Source organism: Lutra lutra, chromosome 1 (assembly GCF_902655055.1).
Source record: "Lutra lutra chromosome 1, mLutLut1.2, whole genome shotgun sequence".
NCBI classification, from domain to species: Eukaryota; Metazoa; Chordata; class Mammalia; order Carnivora; family Mustelidae; genus Lutra; species Lutra lutra.
In genome coordinates, this window is record NC_062278.1 from 130853946 (window position 1) to 130878604 (window position 24659).

Here is a 24659-nt window from a genome sequence, read left to right on the forward strand (position 1 = left end):
TCACTCACTTCCTGGCAGGGGCACTCAGGGCCACTGGCTTTGCCTCTCAGGTGCCTCAATTATAAAATAAGACAAAAATGCTTTCTGTGCTGACTCTGGGGTGAATTAAAGGTATTAAAGGGGAAAGAACGTGGGAACATGCTTTGTGGTCAAAGCAGGATTGCTTTTATGAGTGGGATGCACAGCTGCTCACACGGGATATGATGCTGGCTGCTTCCAGAAGGTGTTAGGGGCTGAATTGTGCCCTCCCAAATTCTACGTTGCTGTCCTGACCCTCAGTATACCATAGAATGTAACCATACTTGGAGATCGGGGGCTTTAAAGAGGTAATTAAACTAAAATGAAGTCATTAGGGTGGGCTGTAATCCTATGTGGCTGGTGCCTTATAAGAAGGGGCATTTTGGACATGGACGCACACAGACAGAGAATGGCATGGAGACACAGGGAGAAGACGGTCATCTATAAGCCATGGAGCGAGGCCTCCAAAGAAACTAACCCTGCTGACACCTTGATCTTGGACTTCCAGCCTCCAGAGCTATGAGACAATACATGTGTGTTGTTTAAGCCTCCCACCCTGTTTACTTTGTTACATCAGCCCTGGGACACCGAAAGAGTAGGTCTGGGTGGGATTCATTGAATGTTAACAAGCCCAGAGAACCATGTTGCTCTGCTCCCCTCCCGCTCACACACATGCTGGCCCCAAACATCAGTCTCAGGAGTGCCCCTTGCCTCCCTCAGTCCCAGAGATGCCCAGTTGGGTCTTTCTGCCTGAAGAACCTGGGAGCTCAAGAGGATGGTATCATGGGGACCATCTCTGGGCAAAGACCCTCAGGAAAATACTCTGTCAAGGCTCCATGAGGAGGGGGTTTCTGCAAGGGCGTTGGCCCCATTGATTGAGATGGAAAATGCAGCTTCTTCTCTCCTTTTTTCTGTTGGCAGAGGAGAGAAATGTCTGTATTCTCTGGAAAGGGCTGGGCATACATCCAGGGCCTTGTGCCCAAACCCCCTCCACATGCACTGAAAGTCCTGTCTGGGCATGCTGGGCTGTCGGGCTTGGGAGATCTGTTTGTGTCAAGCGGTTGCCTCTAAGCTGTGGTGTCTCAGATCCTCCCAGGGAGAGCGCAGGGCTTGGCAAAGCTGCTGTCAGATAGCCTTCCCTGCTCTCCTCCCCTCTCATGAACGAGGTTTATTAAGTCATGAGGTGCCATGGGGTCCACTTGCCTTCCCCAGAACCACCTATTCCTGTCCCCCTTTCAGGCCACGTGTCCCCTTTATATATTTTTTAAATTATTTTTAAATTTTATTTAAATGCAAGTTAGTTAATATATAGTGTAATATTGGTTTCAGGAGTAGAATTGAGTGATTCATCACTTAACCTACAACCCTCAGTGCTCAGGTGTCCCCTTGAAACTGTTTTGATCAACAGTACAGGCTAAAGGTCAAGGAAGTGAGACCCACATAATCAGTGTAGTGAATACTGACCCTCTTGGAAGAGTTTCCAAGTCAGGTTCTGGGTACAAATCCTGTTAAACCTTGGTAGAAAGTAGAGTAACAGGAAACAAACAAACAAAACACGTGTTTTCTCGGCCAAACAAGGCTACCCACATCCAGCTCCCCTTAAATCTAGGCCTGCCTGGTTTAACTCTGAGTGTCAGTCTGTTGTCCTGTGAATGTCACACTGCAGCACGCGGTGGGAGGCCATTTCTTCATTTGCCTGGCTCCTGACTTAGGAAAATGGCAGCTCCCAGGCCCCACCCTGGCAGACGCACCCTGGGGCCCGAGGGGAGAAAGCTTGGAATTCCAACCCCGCAGCCTTGCTCCCAGGTGCCCCTGAATTGAAGACTAAAGTTCAGCTGCCCCTGGTCCACTGGGGGGGGGTGTCAAGCCCCAAAGGAACACATTGTCCTGTAGCGGCACCCGCCCCACAGTAGCTGCGGGCCGTTGGTGTTTCCGATCCACAGGGAATCCTGTTTGACACAGGACAGCGTTCGGAATCAGACTGCAGCTCTGGGTGTGACTGTTCAGTCTTGACCAAGTATTTTCAGCGAAGGGTTTTGGGCTTTTGCTCCATCTGCCATGCTTCTCCATAAAGATGGATCTTTTCTTTCTCTCTTTCCTTCTTTCTTTCTTTCTTTCTTTTTTCTAAAGATTGTATTTACTTATTTAACAGAGATGACAAGTAGGCAGAGAGGCAGGCAGAGGGAGAGAGGAAGGGAAACAGGCTCCCTGCTGAGCAGAGAGCCTGATGCGGGGCTCAATCCCAGAACCCTGGGACCATGACCTGAGCCCAAAGGCAGAGGCTTTAACCCACTGAGCCATCCAGGCGCCCCAAAGATGGATGTTCTCTAACAGAAGCTGGACGACATGCAGATGTCAAGTTCTATGTCCTCTAATCTCTTTATGCAAAGGATCAAACCCAAATGGGCTTTTTTTGGACAGTTCCAAGAGTGGATTAGCAGCCTGTGACCTCTCAGAGTGACCTGAGACACCCCCCCCACCTTCTGTCCTGCTGTCAGCAGAGGATCCTCCTGGGAAGGGAGATGCCGGAGGAGCTGGCCCAGGTCCCAGCTGTCTGAGGAGTCTCCGCAGCCCCTCAGCAGCCTGAGCTGGGAGGTCCGAGGAGGAGGAAACCACATCTCATGGGGCCTGCTTACATTTGCAGTTCAGAACATGATGCCTGATTTCAGGGGAACCCACTGCCAGGGAATTTCCTTCTCATTGTTGCCTCCACATTGAGGTGAAGGCAAAGAACCAATCAGGAACGTATTTTTAAAAGATGTTTAGGGAGTTTCCTGGATGTCGCCACACATTAGCGCTCTATACCTCCTACTTTTGCAGCCTGATCCAGTTGGAGTTCAGAATGGTGCCTCAGGAATTGTAAAATCCCGACTAATTTTTTTTTTAAGTTCAATTATGCCTACTAGATGATTCCTTTTTTTTTTTTTTTTAAGGTTATATTTATTTATTTGACGGAGAGAGACAGCAAGAGAGGGAACGCAAGCAGGGGGAGTGGGAGAGCTCGGAGAAGAAGCTCCCCACCGATCAGGGAGCCTGATGGGGGGCTCCGTCCCAGGACCCTGGGATCATGACCTGAGCCGAAGGCAAATGCTTAAGGATGGAGCCACCCAGGTGCCCCACCTACTAGATGATTCTTATAAAGTCAGAAAATGAGACCTATATTTAGTAAAGATTTCAGAAAACAAAAACAAAAACAAAACACCCCACGCTGGACAACCTGTGCCTGGTAGGGGTGCCTACTCCACCCTCAGGGGTGCCTGTGTTGACTGACCATGGCCAGCCGCCCCAACTACAGCTGACTGTCCCCCACCCACAGGCAGCTGCTCACCATTGACAAAGAAAGGTCCAGTTTGGCAAATGCTTTGCTTTCAGAGCAGTTCACACTGGCTGGATTCCGATGGCCCCTGAAGGTCCTCTCCCAGGGAGCTGTGAGTTGGACACACAGAGCAAGAAGCAGGAGGAGATTCTGAGGGGAGAAAGAGATGGAGAAAGACAGAGAGAAAGCTAGACCCACAGAGAGGTGGGCAAGTCAAATTGAGACAATGGCAGATCTACCAGGGCAGGGGAACATCCAGGTGGAGGGGGGGGGTCACCTTGGCGGAGTGATTCTCCTGTGCTACATCGCAGGGCTCCTGACAGCTTGGGTTTGCATCCCGGTCCTGCACGTACCAGCTGTAGGACTCCAGACAAGTCACAGCTCTATGTCCCAACACCTTCCTCCTCAAATGGCAGTGATGAGACCCTATTCTACAGGGTTGTTGTGAGTGGCACATGATGATGGCTGCTGGGCCTCTAGGTCATGCTGCAACCCAGCTGGGACCAGTGCTCGATAGAAGCTCACGATCAGCATTATTGTGGCTGCCTTAGTACTCATCCCAAACCACGAATCCAGACGTCGGGGTACTGCAGGAGTCCTGCCGGAGTAGCTCTCCGTCTGTCCTTTGTCTTCCTTTCCAACACCCAGCCAGCACTCCAGCTAACTTGAGCGTGTCTGCGTTTCTTGCAGCTTGAAAGAGCTTCTCTAACTCGGACATAAGAGGAACTGTATTGATTTACCAGAGCGCTGGTGGCCGGGATGCCCAGTCCCTCCAGCCCTCCATGGTATACACGAGGGAAAACCTGCCGAGTGGTGGCTTGGCCTTTCAAGGAGGAGGTCTTGAGTGTCCTTTGGATCAGGGCAAGCACAGTAAAATGCAGTTACAGGGAACAGCCTGGCTCATGGAGGGAGAGGTGGTGGAGGCCATTTCAAGCCTGGCACGGAGGGAGGGAGCAGTTGTCCTGGCCCCTGCAGGGGAAGAAGGGCACCACTCCAGGGGCTTGCTGTCCCTCAACTTCGAGGCCAGGCCCCTGGCTCTATGTATGTGTGTGTGTGTGTGTGTATGTGTGTGTGTGTGTGTGTGTGAGAGAGAGATTCTATACACGGTGGGTGTGTAAGGAAACAGCCCTCCGCCCTCAGCAGCCTGGCTGGGCCTAGTGCAGGATGGGGCGGGGCAGGTGGCCTGGCCACCTGGCTGACAGGGCTGTAGTGACAGCCTTTACGAGGCCTGCTGAGTCCCAGGAACCCGAGCCATTCCAGAGCTGCTGACAGAAGACAAGGAATGAGGAAGTCCCAAAGGCTTTTCTGAGTTTTCATTTCAAGAGGCACAGAGTGACCTTTGTCCCCACCATTTGGGCTTGTGTCTCCCTCAGAGAAGGGGAAAGGTCAAGCTTCACTTTCTTCCAGTTGTTTCAGTTTCACACCCCCTTGATTAAACACGGAGAAAAGTGGGGGTAGTAATGGCATGACCTGTGCCCAGCCTAAGCGCCTTCATGAGGATCCCGGCCAAGGCTACCATCATGCAGGGAGACTCCGGCCCAGGAGCCACAATATGCCTGCCCAGCAGACCTGAAGAGAGAGGCTGTGACTCCCAGAGCACTCCCACAGTGGCTGTCTGGGCCTCCTCATTCGGACGGCTGAGAACACAGCTCCCGAGAGGAGGGGTGATTGTCTGTAGTAGTGCAGGGACTGGTGCCGGACCTGGGGCCAGAACTGGCTGCCAGGCCTGGGATTGGTGACACACAGCTGGCTGACTGTCCAACATCAGGTAAAGCTGGGAGCAACTCTCCTAACCCACGTCCTAGGAGACTATGCCAGACAGCATGGCTCCCAACACCTCTGTCCAAGCCACAAAGCCATAAGGGGTACCTGCCTGGTCTTCACTGTCCCTTCCTGTTCCATTCGGGTACCAGGCAGGTCCTGACTACTCCCACTCAGGCCACACTCACGCCAGACCCTGGGGTCCCCCCAAGACTTCTCCGTAGCCTGAGTCTCCCACTCTGGCAGAAGGTCCTTCCCATGGATCTGGCCATGAACAGGCCCAGGTTTCTCTCCGGGTTACCAACCCTCAGCTCCTCATGTCCCCTCCCAGTTGGGTCGTGTCTGCCCTCCCAAGTCCTGGGGCTCTGCTGGATAGTCACTGTGGGCTCTCTATTCTCCAGAGCGCCCCCCAAAGCAACAACTCACATGCACACACATGGCCAGACACTGGGCATCTTAGGAACACCTTACCCCATCAGCACACTGCTTGCCTCCCAGTAGCCGGCCCCTCTCCCCCTCTCATGACCCCTGTAACCTGGGGTCATGGCTGAGGCTTACTCCCCCGGTCCCCTTGTTCTGCATTTTTGCATTGCTCTCCTTGAATCCTTGTTCTGCATTTCAAATAAAATAATGATAATCTTTTCCCCATTCACAGAACAACCCACCAGTGAGAGTTATCTCCCTTTTAAGTCTTCCTCGCCTTAAGATTTTGACATCTGTGACCTCAAAGAAACAATAATACATTCGATAGAAAGCATCTGGTTTTGGTTTGTCATCCTGGATCTTCACCTTGAATTTGGCTATTGCTTATTTTTATCTCCCTGAAATGCTTCATGTCTCTGAGATGAAAAGCTAGTATAAGGACACTTGCTTATAGAATGGTTTAAGTGGACTTGTTCTCTGGGAGGCCACTCAAGACCCACCCGACCCATGGGCACCCCCAAACTGCATTAGCCTATGTGGTCTGGAGAGACCTGATCAGGCTAGATGCTTGAAACCACTTGGACTTGGCCCCTCATGGCCATTAGCCACCTCGTGCAGGGGGGCTAGATTTATCAAGTAAAAATATCGAGCGCCCATTAAATATGAATTTTCAATAAACAACAAATAATTTTTTTAGTAAAAGTATATTCCACACAATATTTGTTTTTCATCAGAAATTCACACGGAATTTTCTCTGGCGCTCCTAACCTGGGGCTTCTATCCACTGGCGTGTGCTGTCCACGTCAGAGGCTCTGCAAGGAACCTGTAACTAGTCATAAAGAACGAGGTTTGTCAAAGATCTGTTCATGAGGGCAGACTTGGTCATCTCCTGGCATAATGTCCCTCTCTCAGGTCCTACAAAGGGCACGAAGCCTTGGGCCCCTCTTACTGATGCCCAGCCCCCCAGCTCTCCCAGAGGTCAGGTCAGTGCTGTAGCTCAGGTAAGTTACCAGCTGCATAGAGCTCTGAGCTTGTACTCCCATGGGCTCTAGATTTTCTCTTTTCTTTTCCCATTCTAAAGACTGAATGTTTGTGTCCCTCCAGAATTCATATGTGGTAACCTAATCCTCCAGCATGATGGTGTTTGGAGGTGAGTCCTTTGGGAGGAGATTAAGTCCTGAGGGGGCAGCCTTCAAGAATGGGATCAGTGTCCTTATGAAAGGGATCCCAGAGAGTCCCTTTGTCTCTTCCTCTTTGTGAGGACACAGTGAGAAGACAGCAGTCTGAACCAGGAAGTGGGTTCTCACCAGGCAGAATCTGCCAGTGTCTTGACCTGGGTCGTCCAGCCTTCAGAGCTGTGAGAGATAAATTTCTACTGTTTCTAAGCCAGGCTATTCTGTTACAGCAGCCTGAATGAACCAAGATACTCAGGAATACACGTTTTTTTTTTTAAGTTGAGGTGTAGTTGACATAGAATATTAGATTAGTTTCAGGTGTATGATGTAGTGTTTTGACATCTATAAATACATTATTTAAGTCTAGTTAACCATCTGTCACCAAAGTTACTGTAATATTATTGACCATATTCCCTATGCTGTACGTTACATGGGGATGACTTATTTATTTCATAACTGGAAGTTTGTACCTCTTAATCCCCTTCACCTATGGCAAACACCAGTTGGTTCTCTGTTACCTATGAGTCGGGTTTTGTTGTTTTGTATGTTTTGGTTTTTAGATTACACATATGTGTGAAATCATATGGTATTTGTCTTTCCCTGTCTGACTTATTTCACTTGCCATAATGCCCTGTAGGTCCACTTATGAACACGCTGTCAGAAAGGAAGAAGAAAAGCTGGAGGGAGACGTGTATTTCCACATCGCACTCGGGTAAGGATGACGCAGCGAACTTCTTCACGAGTGATTCCCACGAGAGAGCAGAGCTGGACTCCTGCTATGACATTATCCACGTTAATGACACCATCATATGCATTTGTAAACTAAATAATAAGATTTCTTTATTCCTAGACTTCGATAACCTTCCTAGGCCCTATTAATAATACTTGTGGATTGGAGATATGCCAACAAAAATCAGTGTCTGTTGCAAAATGGTCGATACTTGAAAACAGATTAATCTTGTTCATTTATCCTGTGAAGTGTCACATGTTAGACTGATTTATTCTGTCACATGCTTGTGAAGTACTTTGGGATGAACTTTGCTCTCGACTACGATGTCCAGAACGTGTTCTGCTTCACTTCCCTACATGGCGTTTTGGGGATGTGTTGACACCTCTGTTGGCCCGGCGAGTGGTGGGGGGAGTCATGGATTGGGCTCCTGCCTACTCCCCTGCTTAAGCGCGTCAGCAGCCACATCTCCCGCCACAGCAGCCTTGGCTGAAGGAACTGGCAGGTAAACCTGCTTGAACCTCATATTTCTTCTTGTCGTGGTTGCCCTACGGATGCCAGGTCACGAGCTGGATCTGATGTTGAAAGAAAAGCAGGAAAGAGGGGAGGTGCACTGCTTTTGATTTGTGCAGGCAAAGGGCCAAGATGCGGGGAGATGCGGCAGGCAGACCCCAGCCTCGGTAGACTTGAGGAGCACACTTCTGGCTCTCTCTGCTCTCAGGAGTTCTGCTGCAAGAAGTCATTTTGGCCTCAGAGCCCAGAGAGGAAACCTGGGGCTGTGACTTTGGGTCACGTGGCCCAGCCAGGTAGCACTGTCCAAGCCCAAGTCAGCATGAGCTGGAGCAACATGTAAGGTTTCCCCCCTGGCCAGGGGCCTGAGTGACACTGCCCAAAGAAAGGAGCCTAGTTCATGGGGGTGCTTGAAATGATCTTGGGTGCACAAATTTTAGCATTTTTGTGAATGGTTAGGAATTATTACCATCTAAGCCAGAAAAATGTGAAATTCGATAATGATTTATATACCGTAATATGCCATAGACTCCTTCCCTTAACTTAGGCCATGTTATCACATTATTTGGCCACTTTAGGTAAGATCTCTTTGTCTGCCCAGCAAAACTGACTTCCCTAAGGGAGAGGGCCTATGCCTGAATTTGTGTGGGTCTGGCACTGAGAGCCCTACCAACAAGGTGAGCCATGCATGAAAAAGAAGCCCAGCTGCAAGCAGATCTTCCTAACTCTTGGCTCGGGAGAAGACAGGTTTGCTTGTATTTGGTGACCAAATCAGTTCTTTAAAAAAAATCTTTCATGTGCCTTTTATTGAACCCCTGGCCCCATCCCTGGCTCTTCTTTATTCTTTAGTCCTCCTTCAAGGCCCCAAATCTGAGGCCTGGGAATTAGGGGTTTTACCTGATGAGGAATCTACAAGGGGTGGGATGCTCTCGAAATAATCGAGGATGCCCTACCCTTGTGAATTCCCGGATCTTTAGTCTCCTGGATCTTTAGTCTCTGATGGGGGATGATCAGAAGGTCTTTGGGGTCTCCTTCTGGGGTGGGGCCAGTGGTGGGGAGGGCCAGGTTGGCCAAGTGGTCAGGGAGCCTGTGGCCAGGGACTTTTCATTTGTGAGCTGCTGAGGGACCAATCCATTGTTCCCCAGGCAGCCAGCTGCAGGATGGAAAAGGATTTGTTCTATGCCCCATCTGAGAACTTTAAAAAGGGAAGGATTAAAAGAAATAGGACAAATTCCGTTTAGATTGGAGTAGCCAGGATCATGTCAGAGCTTTAGGAATGGACAGATGATCCTGGAAGGAAGGCATTCGTTCATCCAACAAATATTTATGGAGCACATTTTGAGTGCCAGGCAATGACCCAGGCATGGCTCCACTGGCTTTATTAAAATATGGCTGTTTTAAATCAAATCTGGGTCTTGGTAAGGAAGTGAGTACTGCTCTATTGCAGTATTTGCCAAAGAAAATATCAAATACTTCTAGGCTTTGTCCAGGGTAACTCAACCCCCGCCCCAGCAGCTTCATACGTTCTTGAGTCTGTACACCTCAGCCCTCTGAGCACGAGCGCCCTTCTTCCTGGACAGATACAATCGGCCCTTGCGGCCGAGGCAAGCAGGGTAGACATTTGGCAGGGGCTCAAGGTAAAGCCTGTTTATTTAGTCCCTCCTGCAGACAGAGGGCAGAGAGGAAGGAGCCGGGCCGGCTCTGAGGCTTGGCCCTGGGGGAGCCACACTGGCCTGTGTTGAGGCTCTGCCCGTACTCCGACATCAGCAAGTGCACTGTGCTCATTCCATTTCCTTTCCAGGGCTGGCATCTGCCTCGGGGCGGAAAGCCCTTCTGTGGTTGCTGGTCGGGGCTCGGGGTGCTAGAGGAACCACAGTATTCTGAATGTGATTGATAATATTTTTCAACCTTTGCAGAGGGATGTGTCTCTTTAAAACTCACTTGGATGGGGCCTAGAGAAAATGCAACAGTCCGGAAGGAGTATCTGCATCTAACCTGGAAGCAGGCAGAGCACCCCCTGATAGCCATCTTTACCATGGACCCAGGGCTTGCACACCGTTAACGGCCATGGATTCCTACTTTATGCTCTCCAGCCACCGCAGAGGGAACCAAAGGTGAGTCCAGGCACAGAAATAAACTGATGTCTATGAGACTCCCCATTGTCAGCTGAGCCAAAGTGGAAGGACGAAGCTATTCCTTCAGCTTGGATGGGAGTGACCCATGTATGTAGGTATTGAGGGCTTCCAGAGCAGGCAATTTCCTCTGAAACAGTGATCCTCAAGCATGGTTGCTGGACCCACAGCAGAACACCTGGGAACTTGTTAGAAATGCCAGTTCTCAGGCCTCACCCCAGTCCCACTACATCGAAGCTCCAAGAGCAGGTCCCAGTGATCTGTGTTTCTGAAACACAGTTGAGTATGAGAATCACTGCTCCTCCGAACCACTTCCATTCATCTTCTCTGCGTCTGCACAGGCCAGGCAAGTCTCGTCATACGTAATGTACAGGTGAGAACACCAGATCCCATTGTTCGTTGAGCGTCCCAAGGGTCTGGAGTCCCCACTGCCCTGGTGCTGTCCACTGGCCTCACTCTTCAACTTCCACTAAAGCTCCTTGGTGGTGGGGAAGACAGAGCAGCAGAGGTGAATGGAACCCAAAATATTCTGTCGTAGACACCAGATGGGCCAGGCTTCCATATGACCTCTGACACTGTCTCTCAGGGACAGATGGAAGAAGAGGGGTTTTGCAAGGTAACCTGAGGTCAGGGAAGGGACGGGTGGTCGGTCTGCACAGTAAGAGCACTTAGGCTAGCTAAGGGTGTGACTCTCATGTGACTAGCAGAGGATGAACTTTGGCACATGAGCTACATTGAATGTTTTAGGTCTTCAGACACACCGAAGAGGAGAGAAGCAAGTTGCAGCTGGCGTGGAGGGTCCTCTGACAGTCTCCCACCCCCTCCTATCACTGTGAGTCTAAATGCCTCCTCCCCTCCACTACAGTGAAGGTTTTGTATGAGGAGAGAATGGCCAAGACACACATCCTACAGCAGATTCTTTGGAAGTTTACAAAGGCAGGAGAATATGAAGCCTTGCTAACTTCTGAAGGGAAGAGGGAGCTTTAGGGAGATAGAAGCAGTTTTGAAAGACAGAATGGAGAAGGGGAGTGATTGAGGGTGGCGTGAGGTGGTCACCTGATGCCTATGGTAGGGACATCTTCACGGTCTGGGCTCTGAGACCCCTACTCTGGAAACTTTAGCCTGGCTGCAGAGAGTGAATTATCTTAGTCTGGATGAACAACACTGTGACCTTCATCCTTCCTATTTTGCTGCTATTGCAACTGTTGGGAGTGAACAAGACACCTAGCCAGACTCAGAGATCTCTGCCTTGGACTTGTTGGTGGGAAACAGATGAGCAGGAGGGTGAGGAGCTTTGGACAAGAAGAGGGATGCCCTCAGCTGAGTTCCAGGCATCCGTGGGCTGTCCAAATGAGAAGTCAGGGGCCACTGGGTGCGTGGTTTGGAGGTCAGAGAGGATCTAGGTTGGAGAACACTGGTGTGAGCAACTCACAGCAGCAGATGGCAGCTGAGGTCATAGGGGGAGAGGATCAGAGCCCCAGAGCGCTGGCATTGGAGAGCCAGAAGTGGGGTGTGTTGGCTCAGCAGGGAGAGAGCCCCCTCGAGAGAGTGGGCGAGGCTGCTGAGAACCTGCCAAGAGCAGAACACAGCCCCTGGTGAACTTGTCAAGGGTGATCCCACTGTGGTGGTGAAATCTCCAAGCCAGCTCATCGCGGTTGAGCTGTGAATGGTAAGCGAGAAAAATAGAGAAGATCTCAGGAAGCCTGACCATAAAGGAGAACAAAAAAACAGGACAATGGCAAGAGGAAGCCAAGGGGTTGGTCATTCTCAGTTAAGAAGAGGGACAACCCTTCCAAGGACGTCTCTAGACTGTGGGCTGGAAGGAAGTGGAAATAGATGAGGACAGAGAGATGGGAGGATTGAAGGCATTAAAGCGCTGGGCATCTCTGTGAAAGGCAAGGCCAGCTATGGTTGGTTTGGCCAGAGTAGAACACGGGTGTCCAGAGGTGGAGCAGCTCCTGGTGGAGACAACCCCCAGGTGTGGGCACAGGTGACTGAAGTGGCTGAGAGGGAGAGTCCTCCAAAAGAGAGGAGGTCAGGCACTGAGGACGTGGGGATGGAAGGGTGGTCACGTGGTGTGACAAGAAGCCAAGGAAAAGCTCTTGCACAGTGAAGAGAGGGACCTGCAGGGGCAGAGGAAGAGGGGACAGAAATGAGAAAGGGGTTCAGGGGGGCTGGGCTGGGTATGTAAGCCTCATGGTGGGCAGGGTCCAAGAAACAGAAGTGGCCTTAGGGACCCAGGAGGAAGTCTCCTGCTACCCTGACGGCCCTGGGTGTTGGAGAATGAGCAGCTCCACTCAGAAGCTGCTGAGTCAAGTCAGCCCTTGTGGGAAGCCAGTTCCACCAAAAGGCAGGAGAAGGGAGCAGGGGGGCCGAGGCTGAGGAAGTAAGGGATAGTGACCGTGGACCCAAAGCTCAAGGCAGGCTGAGAGGAGCTGGAAGGGCAGGGCAGCAGGAGCAGTTAGGTCTGGGAGCGATCACAGAGGGGCACCTTCTCAAATCTAGCTGTGGTTGGTGATGTTCTCTTGTTGCTAATGCTTTCCTCTCTTTCTGCCTGGATAGAGCCTACTCCCCCTAATGCAGCTCCTACCTTCTCTGCAAGACTTTCCTGATCCTCCTTGGCCTCTGAGCTCTTACCATATTCATTGTTTTCTCATCTCATCTCATCTCAATTCAAATAAAATTGAATTTTTATTTTATAGTTACCCATCTATAGACTCATAATTAGTGAGTTTTTTCTGATGCCACAGCCATCAAACATTTATCATGGATAACTCTTTTTTTTTTTAAGATTTATTTATTTATTTTTCTTAGAGAGAGAGAACTCGCATGGGGTAGTGTGCGGCCATAGAGAGACAATCTCAAGCAGACTCCCTGCTTGAGTCTCCCAGCAGGGCTCCATCTAACGACCCTGAGATCATGACCTGAGCTGAAATCAACAGTCAGATGCCCAACCAACTGAGCCACCCAGGTGCCCCAATAATTTTGTTTATGTGGATGTTACTATGTCAAGATATCATGCATCTTATAAAAGCATAAATATAGAAATTGAAAATCATGAGATAGAAATAGCTATGAATAATTGTGATGTATTCTGTCCACTGCCCTTGGGATGGGCCGAGGCCCCCACCAGGGTATACACACTCCTCTTGAGATCACAGATCTGTATTAGGAGCTGGAGGGATATGCCGGTATCTTCTATTTCCTCTGTGTCTCCTTTGCAAATAAGAATCATGTCACGTGCATAGCAGGTGCTTAGTAAATATTTGTGAAAGGGACAAAGAAACAAGCCATCCAGGAATGTTTTGGAATAGAGGTGGGTTACGGCACGGCCAGTGGCTTAGACTTTGGAATGAGATGGATTGCAGTTCACGTTCCAGCTCTGCTCCTCACTAGCCCCATTGCCAAAGGTAGGTTCTTGGGCTCCCTGAATCTCAGTTTTCTTCCCAGGAAAAGGGGCACAAGGACCAGAGCTCCCGTACAGGCTGATGTGAGGATAGAGCACACAGCCCATGGTCTGGGTTCATGATGAGGGAGCCACCACTGAGCAGCAGTGTTTTAGGGCTATCTGATGCTAGTGCTCAAAGCAGCTGAGCTCTCCTTTGAGTCTGTATGGATGTGGATTTTGACAAAAGTCAGTGACCGGGACATTAACACTGGGAGCACTTTGAAGCCACCCACATACCCTCTCATTGTGCAGGCACGGTGAGGAGCAGTGGCCTCTCCCTCTCCTAAGACCACGAGGTCAGAGCTGGGCTGGACCAGGAGCATCTTCCCTGACACCCGTCTAGGCAAGGGAATGATGGAGATTTGGTTCCAGTTCTGAAAATGGTGCTTGTGGAAAACTGTTATTGGGTGAAATGATTCTTCTTCTGTTTTTTATAAAGCTTATTTACTTCATTATAAAGTGATATTTATCATCAAAATCAGAAAGATGTAGAAAAAACAAGATTAAAAAAAAAGTCTCACATTCCCACCATGGAAGGATTATCGTTATTAACATTTTGTTATACTTTTTTTTAGTCTTACCTGGTGTTGTCCGAACCTTGGTTTCCTGGATTTATCTAACATGCCGGCGACAGGAAATCCAGCTCCGCAGAACTTAAACCATAAAGAGAATCTATTGGCTCCCAGGACTGCAAAGTCCGGCTTTAGAGGCCTGGTGGCAGAGCACGAAGGGTTTGGTTACAGGCTTTGGTGACCTCCGTCCCACATTCCCACTGCTTCTCCCTAGAATGCCCCAGACCCTGACACTGAGGGAGGTGCTGTCCCTGCTGGCAACCTCGGGAGAGAGCACGCTGTCCTGACTGAGGGATTGTCCAGCAGAGGGCCTGGGTGTGAGGCCTGGCCCCCCATGCTCCCACCCTCGTGGAAGTCAGCCCACCAGGCCTCACAACTTGAGAGTGGGAATGGGTAGTGCCCCAAAGGAACGTCAGGTGCTTCCACCTGAAGTGGGACTGGTTCTAAAAGGGGCCAATAGCAGATGTCTGCTCCTTGGCCATCATCCTGCTACTGTAACCAGAGGGAGGTTCTTGGGCCCAGAGTCCTTGCAAGGATTAGTCCCTGTTAGACACCCTCCTCAGCTTCCTCTCCCGCTGGCTTCCCAGGGGAGTACTGAATATTCTCTTCCTGAATCCCCAGCAATGTGCTCCCTCCCTGTGACCCATGACCAGGGAGGAGGCCTGACTTCCAGTGACCTCATCAGGTGACTCAGTGCACAGCGAACATGGCTCAGGGTGTGTTAGGGACCCCAGGCCCAGGTGAAGGGCCCCACAGAGCTTTACAGGTCCTGAAGTGCTGGGAAAGCACTCGATGCTGCAGGAGAGAGCCAGGCAAGGGGCAGGACACAGGGCAAGGATAGACAGCGGAGGAGGTCATTATCAGAGCCATTACTGCCGGCCAGCACCCTCACCCCCAGCAGTGTTCAGCTGGGAAATAAAGTACATGATAAGCACGGACATCCCCACCAGTCCCTCCCGACTGAGAGGCGGGGAGGCACAGGTTTTTGGTTTTGTTTTGTTTTGTTTTGTTTTGTTTTCCAGTATTAAGGAGGTAGGCTCTTATGACAGTCGTCCCTGCTCTGTCTCCTGCGGGTGGCATCCTGCTATCTGCGCTTGTGTTTGTACTTGGTCTCTGCCCCGAAGACTCACAACCCACTGATATAGGGTCAGTCCAAACAGTGTAGGGAGGGTGTGTGCCTGGCAAGGCGGGACGCCCATTCCCTTTCCTCCAGTGACAGAAACAGGCCCTGGGAGACAGGGAGGGCGTGCTAAGGTGCTTAAGGGAAGGAATAGGGAGCTGAAGCCTTTCATGTAAGCAGGCAGGCTGCAGACACATAAAGGGAAAGGTGAAAAGGGGGTGGCCGAGAAGCAAGATATAGGGAAGAGGAAAAGATCCCTTTAGGAAGCAAGGGTGGGTCGGGGGGAGCAGGAGCCCAGACCTGGATTCAGAACCAGGGAGCGGGCTCATGGGGGACACAGGTGGCGTGGAGGGGTTATTCAAGTACTACCATCCAGGTGGGACATGAAGAACATGGAAAGGCTCAGCACCCTTCCTTCAGGAGTTCTTCCATAGGTGAACCCTGTGTGGACAAGGTGAGGGAGAGCTGAGGAAGGGAGGGGCACCTCCAACCTGGAAATACCAAGAAGGCTTTAAGGAGGTCTGTCCATGTTGGTACGTGTGTGCACGCTAAGGCCATGACAGGGCCCAGGACTTGGGCTCCTGGGGTGGAGGAGTAGAAGCCAGGATTGGGACTGGGACTCCCAGACTCTCCCATGTGAATGTGGAGGGGAAGACAGGGAGGGCAGAGGACAGCAGGGCCTGCAAGGACTTCTACTCCTGTAGTGGCCTCCTGGATCCAGCATTAGGGGAGGATGGGGCTCCAGACAAGTTACTTAGGGGGCTGGATTAAGTGTCTCCTAGGCTCTACTGAACAGCAGTCTTTGGGGAAATGTCATTATGGAGAGAGCAGGACCTCCTAAGGAGAAAAGCAGGGAACAGCTGAGCAGGGACCCACGAGGGAAGCTCTGCTGAGTTAGGAGAAAACAACAGTAATAACGGTGATCGTTAGTGAGAGCGTGGGAGTCCAGTTCACTCTTCATGCAGCGTTAAGTGGCAAGTGCCACCCAGAGAGGTTAAGTGACTTGCCATAGGTCACACAGCTAATAAGTTGACAGAACATGGAGAGAACAAGAGGATAACCCCCCTTTGGATCATGAAGTCCAATACCTTGATTCACAGGTGAGGGATCCAGCACTCCCCAGGAAGGTGCCCATGCAAGGCCTCTGACCTACAGTCCTGTGGCCTGAGTTCTTTCTCCAGAACTTGGGGTAGGGAACAGGATTTTGGATCAAGGTAGCCACACTCCATGGCATCCTTGATCAGCCCTGGGTCAGCACTCTGAGCTCCAGGGTTTGGCCTGGGCTGTTGGGGATAAGGAAGACCTAGGGGTCCCTAGTGCTGAGGTGGACTCTCCAGCTGGAAGAGCCACACCATTCCCTCTGGGGCTCTGGTCTTCCTCTACCAAGGCTAAGAGGGATATTACTAGGGAGGAAGAAGGGACCTAAGGGGTGGGAATGCAGCATGGGGACTGATTTTGAATATCACAGAGAAAAATATCTAAATGTGTTTAAATTATACTGCTTGCAATCAGCCCTAAGGCAAACTTTTTTTTTTTTTTGCAAAAAATTATTGAAGTCATTATTTGTAAAAAACAAAACTTAGAGACACCCCGAACATTCAGTGCTAGGGCAGGGTTTAAATAACTACTCATTGCATTCAGGGAGATGGTGATGAGCCCTTGTCAACAAAGAACAATCCTTGCGATCAAAGAGTGGGAGCCAAATGGTATACTGTGAGTTTGATAAGTGAAAACACAATCACTGGGAAGAATTAGGGAAAAAAACCAGAAATTCATCAAAGCTTCAATACTGGTATGGAATGATGGGTGGATGAAACAAATATTTTCCCTCTCCCAGTAGAGTTAAGGCACTGTTAAATTGTTTTTGAAAGAGTATAATATAAAGATCAACAGAGTTTAAAAACGCGCAGCACAGCAGACACAAGGCCCTGGTTTTCCTTTTACTCAGGAACGTTCAGATAACAGGAATCCACTGGGTCCTGGGCTGCACAGGGCCAAGGATGATGCAGGTGCCCACGGACTGAGTTTTGTGTGAGCCCAGCAGGAGCTGGAGGCAGAGGTGAAGGCTGAGCTCCCCACCCACCCCCCAACCCCGTGGTTGGTTATCACCAGCCTGCATGGGATAACAGCCTGTGATAAGCATCCCTCCCAATGACCTGAAGTGCAGTGGGCGGGGTGCAGAGGCCCGGTCCAGGCTGGGGCTCCTGACTCACAGGGAACGGACATGGGAGGGATGCAGGGTGAGGCCTATTTAGGTTTCTCCTTTTCCTGCCCCCGCTGTGCTTCCTGCCAAAGCAGAGAGTAACTTCCACGGAGTGAGACTCAGAGAGAAGAGCACAGCCGGGCCTTGAAAAGTCTTCCCTGGAAGCACGTGGAAATCTCATTACAGCCCGTCCCAGCCTGTGCCAAGCGCTGCCGTACCCCAGGTGATATGCAGAGAAGCTGGGGTCCCAGGAGGCGGGACCTGTAGCACCCTTCCTTCTTGTTGCAGCGTTTTCTCTGGCAAAGGGAGGGCAGAGTCGGCCTCAGGTCCTGCGAGGGAGGTGTGGGGCTGTCGGAGTGCAGGGTGGGCCCTATGTCACCATGAAAGAGAGAAGGGCATGCAGCATGTGCTTCAGGAGTGAGATGAGCATGGCAGAGAGGAGCAGAGCAGAGTGGGTTCTTGGAGCTGGATCTAGGAGGGCCACAGAGACCCCAGGCTGTGCTCGGACCTTATTTAAGGTAAGCACTCCAGGCCAGAGGTGCTGGCACCCAAGGTTCAGAGGGGGCAAGGATGGGCAAGGCACCAACATGGGCTTCAGACCCCTAATGGGAGGGAGGTTCTGACTTGGCCCACCTGCACGCTCTGACTCAGTGTCTGTAAGCAAGAACCTCTAGCCGCTCGGACTTTGCATTGGCCTGTCAGTGTCTAGATCTTGGCTCTGCCACTTACTAGCTACATCTCCTCAAGCAAGTTATTTTACCTCTCTGTGCCTCAGATTCTCCAAATACAAAGTGACACTAATAAAAGTAACCCCCTCATTGGGTTGCTTTGAGGATCAAATGAATCAACATTGTGTTGGTGCCCGGTACGGACTTCCAACACTGTGTGTGTTAAATAAAAATATAAACTAGTGGCCAAGGTGGCCCACAGGGGAGCAGACTGCCCCATGAGGGTCAGTGACAAAGTGGCAGAGCACTTGGCTGCAGGTGTGCCCTCCACCTGTCACAGGTGACGTGCAGGCACTGAGGGACCTCCCACTCCAGGAGCGGGCCGCCCAGAGTTAATTCATGATCACTCCTGAGGATTCAGACTGCCTGGACACCCTCATCAGCAGCTGCGGGAGGAGAGGGCGTGGCCTGTGGACTGGTAAACACACCTTGGGAACTATGCCAGCCACTAGGGAGGACAAGGTGGACAGCAAGAAGCCTGGGGGTGAGGGCTGGGCAGAAGGGACGGCTCCAGGCAGTAGGCATTTGACGGAGATGGCTTGGAAGCCTCAGGACAATGAGGCTTTCCCCAGTCACTGGGGCATTTTGGAATTCAGTGAAGCTCAATTCCATTTAATAAACATGTTTTAAGCAACAGGGTGTGCTAGGCCCGATGAGAGATGGAGGGAAAAATAGCACAGAAGCTCCCAAGGAGCTCACAGCCGAATTAGAGAAAGAGACATTGGGCACACTTATTGCCACCAGCACTGCCAAACACCACAGCAACAGCGCCAGCAGAAACCTCACTCACACTTTAAGACATCCCTGGGAGATTAAGATCTCCATCTTAAAGAGAAGGCGCTGGGCAGCCAGGAGGTTAAGCAGGCCATTGAGGGTGGTCAGCACCGACCCCTGACTGTAAGGTCTGTGCCCTTAGCCACCACATGTGTTGTCTCTATTGTCACCTCTGATAATAAAGGTAGAGACATGTTGTAGGTGCTAGGGAAGCACCCTGAGCCTTAGTTTATTCACCTGCAAAATGGGTTAGTGATATCTAGTTTCCTGAGAGACAAGCGATAGTGTATGTAACAGGTCTCTACCACTGCAAGGCAGGTTTCTACTCCTGCCACGGAGGCCCAGAGCAGGTAGCAACAAGAGCTGCTCTTGGAGGGTAGAAGCCAAGTACTATGAGGCAGTAGTGCAGACAGGGGGAACAGAATGAGCAAAAGCCCGGAGGTGGGAACATGCAACTGGTCCAGCATGAGAACTGAGAAAGCAGGAGATTCAGACAGAGCAGAGAGCCCAAAGCTCTTCCCTGTCTTTTTTCCCTCTGCAATCCCGGAAAAGCTGCTGCTAGCTCCTTTCTAGGTCCTCTGCAACACACTTAACTGACCTCTGTGCACACTACCCACAGGAAACACTCTTGTCATGGTCTTCAGTGCCAGCCTGTTGCCAGCCCATTGGTCATTCTTGGGTCTTATCTTCCCTCCTCCACAACCTGGATGGGTTCCTACCTTCTCTTTGAAACACCACTTCTCAGCTGGCTTACTTCTCTGCAGGCTGGGGTCTCCCCTCTGTCTCCATTGCTGGCTCCATCTCTTGTTGCTGGGGTCAGTTGTGGACCTACTTCTCATCAACATGTTCTCATCTGTTCCCGAGGCTTACCCACTGCCTCGGGAGCACCCATCCTGAGCACTGGACCCATATACCTCCCTGCTGGGCATCTAGACCTGCATGTACTCCAGGCAGTTTGAACTCAAAATGAGCCCAGACTGGCTCCCTGCATCCCCAATATCTGTTGGTCTCCTGGGTTCTCTCTATCAGGGGTTCGCATCACTAATGCAAGTCAGATCCTGGGAGTCATCCCTAACACTCCCTCCCTAACACGGGGCACCATCTCCTGTCAATGTCTCTTGCTTCTTTCTCTTTCCCACATGGTCCCCTTGCTGCAGAACACACCTTCATCGCAGCTCCTGGGGTTCTACAGACCTTCCTATTGCACTCCTATCCAGCTACCAGAAAAGTCTCTGTGAAATGCAAATCTGCCCAGGGCACCCCCTGTCCAGAAGTCTTCAGTGGCTCCCATTGTGTTGGGGATGAGGCCCACACTTCATAGCATGCCACTCAGTGTTCCAGCCTCTGCACCACACAGTCCTACTGTCCCTGGGTCTCCAACCAGGCTGAAACCATGGAGCAGATAGATTCATCTTCCCTCACCCCCATCATCCCAATCCACTTAGTCCCTAGGCCTCAACTTGAGGCTCCCTTCCCCCGGGAAGCCTTCCTGCTGCCCCAGAATGAGTTAGGGCCCCTCTTCTATGCCCCCATAGCAGCTGTGCATGACAGAGAGCTATGCTCTTTCTACAACACACTAATGCTTTCTCTTCTTGCTCCCCACCTGACACCATGGAGTCTCTGAAGTCAGAGACTATCCTTGTGCTTTATTTTTCTAGGGTGCTAAGAAATATTTGCTGAAATCAGAGGCTTTGGGGAGGATCTTGGAAACAGACCCTGGGGGTGCTTTTAGGAAACGGGTTACTCTTCAAGGTGCAGGCACTGAAAGTTGAATACACACTACCCTTTCTCCCCTTTTCCCTAACAGAACTCCAGTTTTGTTCAGGAGACTGCAATAATGTCAACTACATTTCCTCGTCTCCTTTGCAGAGGGTAGCCATATGGCCTAGTCTTGGCCAACAAGATTTAAGGAACAGTAGCTTAGCATGCAGGAGAGATGTGAGCACAACCCCTTCTTGTTTCCTGTCTTCCACTTCCTTCTTGGAATTAAGAGAAGAGGCTGGAGACGGAGCAACTATCTTGTGACAATGACCTAGCCACTCTAAGGAATCCTTCCCAGCCTAGTTCATGACCCCTGGACTACCAACTAGCAGGCTTTTTCCTATGAGACACATAAATCTCATTGAAGCCACTTTGGTTAGGTCTCCATTACATTTAGCTAACGCCACCTTGTAAGAGCAGATAAAAGCAGATAACCATTGGTGAGCATTTCTGAATAGGCCTTTCCTTTAGAGATGATGCTGGTCCTGACAGCAGGCAGATAGCAAGGTTAACGGAGTAGGATAAAATGAGGGTTGGAGAAGCAGGCTCTCCCCAGGTTCCTATCAGAGGACCATGACAAGGCTACACTCAGGGTTTAAGAAATAAGCTCCAGCCTTCGCGGCCCCAGTGCGCCTGTGACCAGGGCCTTCTCCACTCTGAATGAAATGAAATGCTCTCTTCAAGCTCTTCTCATTAAGAAATGAGGCTGCTGGAATAGATAACTTTTCAAAGGGCATAGTGCTCCAAGTCTGGGCTTGGGAGTCAGGCAGAGCTGGGTTGGGGTTCTAGCTCCATCACTTAACAAGCTGTGTGTCTTCCAGTCTTTTTTTTTTTTTTTTTAGTTGACCTCTCTGATATCATCATCCATAAAATCCAAATTGTAACTGTACCTGTAACTGTTGGACTAATGCTGGCATTCTGTGGAATCACGCCTTAGGTACCCAACAGAATGCCTGGCACAGTACACCATGGGTTCTGCAGCGTGCCTGGGATGCTCCCCCTGCCAGCCGTCCTTGTGTTCCAAGTTCTCTAAAAGGGTAGACTGGTGACTTGGAGTTTCCTGGCCTGTTCTAGGTCTGAGGATGCTGCAGGGCTGTGGAAAGCCTCTCTAGATGCCCTTTACTCTGTGGGTGAGTGAAGTGGCCAGAGGCTGCCCACTGTACAACGGCTTTTCTTCCAGCACTACATGCTGATGTGTCCAGGGTTCTTGGACCGCAGGTGGAGAGGGGAAGCCCACAGACAGAGGACAGCCCAGACCAGGCCCAGAAAGGCATTGTCCTGTGGGTCTTTGTCTTATCCAAGTTTCCTGAGTATTGAAGCTGGGCTTGTGCTTTTCCTGGCAGCAGAGTGGGCTTGTGGAGGACTACAGGAATTATGGAGCTGGAAAATACCTCCAGAATTGGATTCCTTACTGCAGCTGCTTTTGGCATAACTTTCTTCTCCTCTTAAAAAGCCTCACCTTCTTTCTCTTTTCTGCAGTAGAAATCCTAGTGGAAAAAAATCTTGGGGGAAAAAAAAAATAAAGCCGCTGTTCTATTCCAGCCCCAGGGAAGGAGGTCAGTAGGGTGCGTCTCTTATGTCCACGGGGGACCCTCTCTCCTGGCCTCAATATTTCAGGCCAGACCCAGCCATGCCGACACTTGACAGCCCCTGCAGTTTACCTTGGCTCAGGTCCAGAGAGTTCGGGCCCTGCCCGGGGCGGCCCCCTCTCCAGCGCAACGAGCAGTTTAAATATAAATCAGTCCCCGACACAAACAGCTTCAACGAGTCTCAGAGCCATCACCGGAACTGTGAGCCCAGGTTTTCAGCGAGTGCAAACAAGCAGAGACCCGCTCGGTAAATCTCCCTGAGCGCGTCGGGAGGGGCGCCGCGGCACCCCTCTCCTTGAAAATTCGACTCCCCGTCAAGCCCCTTAGCTCCCGTTGGCCCCTCCGGCGCCTCTCGGTTCTCCTCCTGCCTCTCCTGCCCCCGAAGCCCTGCCAACCTCTCCTCGGGTCCGCTCTAGTCGCCAGCCGGTCGGTCCCCGCTGACCCCCCCCGCCCCGCCCCTCCAGTCCTCCGGGCGCCCCCACCCTCGTGCAGGCTCCTACCCCCACCCCCCGCCCCAGCCGCTACCTCCCCTCCTCGGGACCCAACGCCCCCCGCCGCCCAGTGGCGGTCTCTCAGTGGCGGTCAAGCCTCGCAGGTCCCAGCCAGGCTCCGGGAGCACAGACGACCCCGGGCGTGGAGCGAGGTTACGCGGCGTGGGCCGCCGCGTCACACCTGTCTGAGGGGGCGGCCGCGGCGGGGGCGGGGCGGGGGCTCGCTGCGCCTTCGACAGCTACGGAGGAGAGGGAGGAGGGAGAGCGCGTTTCATCATCAGCGACCGCGGCGGCCACTTATAAAACTTCTGGGCGCGCACTCGCTCGCGCAGTCTCCGCGCTGCGAGCCTCCTCCCGCGGCCGCGGACACTCTCACCAGCCACCCGCGCTGCAGCCCCAACCCGAAGCGCCCGGACCCTGCCCGCCCCGCCGCCTGCCCGGGCCCTGCAGCCGCCGTCCCGCCCCGCCGGGGCCGCCACCATGGGGTTCTGGCCCGAGCCTGGCGCGCGCCAGGGCAGCGACGCCTCTTCGGGCAGAACCGGCCGCTGTTCCCGCTCGGTCTTCAGCAACATTAAGGTGAGCGCAGAACTCGCGGCCGTCGGCGCCCGAGCCGCGGCGGGCTCACCTCTGGCGGGCGCCGACGTCGGTGCTGCGGAGCCGGAGGGGGACGCCGAAGCGCGACGCCGAAGCGCGGGGGCTTCCTCTCAGCCCTCCGTGCAGCGGCCAGGGACTCATCCCCGGGGCCCGCGGCGGGTGAAGGGGGCCCGCACCGAAGAGCTCGCGCTGGGCGGGTGTGTGCGTGTGTGCGTGTCTCCGTGCGTGTGCGCGCGCGCTCCCACACCCTCGTCGGGGCAAGAAGCGGGACAATGACAGTACCTGCCTGTTGGTTGAACTCTTCTCAGTTGGCAACTGTCCTGCTCTTCGACTGAAACAGAACTCGCGGGGTACTTTTTCGGTCTCCGGCGGGCAATGAACTTCGGGAAGGGGTGGCTTGGAGGTGCCGGAAAATGACAGGCTGTGTGGTTCCTCGGAGCTGGAGCTCAGAGCCTAACTCATCCTGGGGTGGGTGGCGGAAGGGATCTTCTCCTTCCCTAAAAGCAGCAGTGTCCCCGGCACTGCTACCTCTCTGCGCCGCTGCCTGCAAAGTTCAGAATTCCCCCCGGGGGCTTGGCAACCAACGCTGCGTGCTTCCTGGTCTGGAAATGGCCCCAGGGAGGCAGCAGGCCCTCGCAGTACGTTTAGTAACACGGAGCAGGTGCCTCTCTCTTGGCAAGGTATTGGGAATGGGTGAAGATGGGGTGTAGGTGGCCGAATGGCGAGGTCTCTTTCTCCCGCAGGGGGTTGGGGAATGCTTGCACTTCCTCCCGCGCTCCAGGGGGACCTGGAATAATTGAATCCACACTCAGGCTCTTTGGCTGGTTCTGCCTGGGCAGAAACAACCGCGAATTGCACCTCCTGGGAGGGTAGAGGGGCTGTGGTGAGGACTGCAGAGCCCACATGAAGACTTCCCCCCCCTACCCCCCCCCCCCCCCGGAGTTGGGGAGGGAGAGGATGGTCCTGAGAGGTTCTTTCAGCAATCATACAGTCAGGTGGGGCTAGGTAAAGCCTCCAGTGGTGCAATTAAAGGCAGAATGGGGAGAGGTGTCCCTGTGGACTGATTATTTGAGTGTTCAACAGAAAGGGATCTGGCTGTCACAGTGAATCCCACCTATATACTTAGTCATATTGTTAGCAGTGGAGCTGGGATCCCCACTCCTGCTTCTGCCCTATCTCCACACCACAATAAATAAAGGCTGAGTTGATTCCATGGTTGGGTGTCAATAAGACACAGAAATTTTGAGATCGTTTCAGATAACCCTCAAATTGCCTCACTTTTGGCCAGACCTGGATGAGAACACTGTGTGCCGTTTT

The 24659-nt window shown here is 52.0% G+C and overlaps 1 protein-coding gene across 2 annotated transcripts in view; it reads left to right on the forward strand.

Annotated features, from left to right (window-relative positions):
- Window positions 1–22783: 22783 nt before the first annotated feature.
- SLCO2A1 (solute carrier organic anion transporter family member 2A1) overlaps window positions 22784–24659 on the forward strand; it is an 81245-nt gene continuing 79369 nt past the window's right edge. For both annotated transcript variants that reach the window (XR_007128608.1, XM_047736671.1), the window contains exon 1: window positions 22784–23324. Coding sequence is in view for 1 of the 2 variants with exons in the window: in XM_047736671.1 (XP_047592627.1) it covers window positions 23229–23324 (96 nt within the window). In the remaining variant the exon portion in view is untranslated. The remainder of the gene's footprint in view (window positions 23325–24659) is intronic.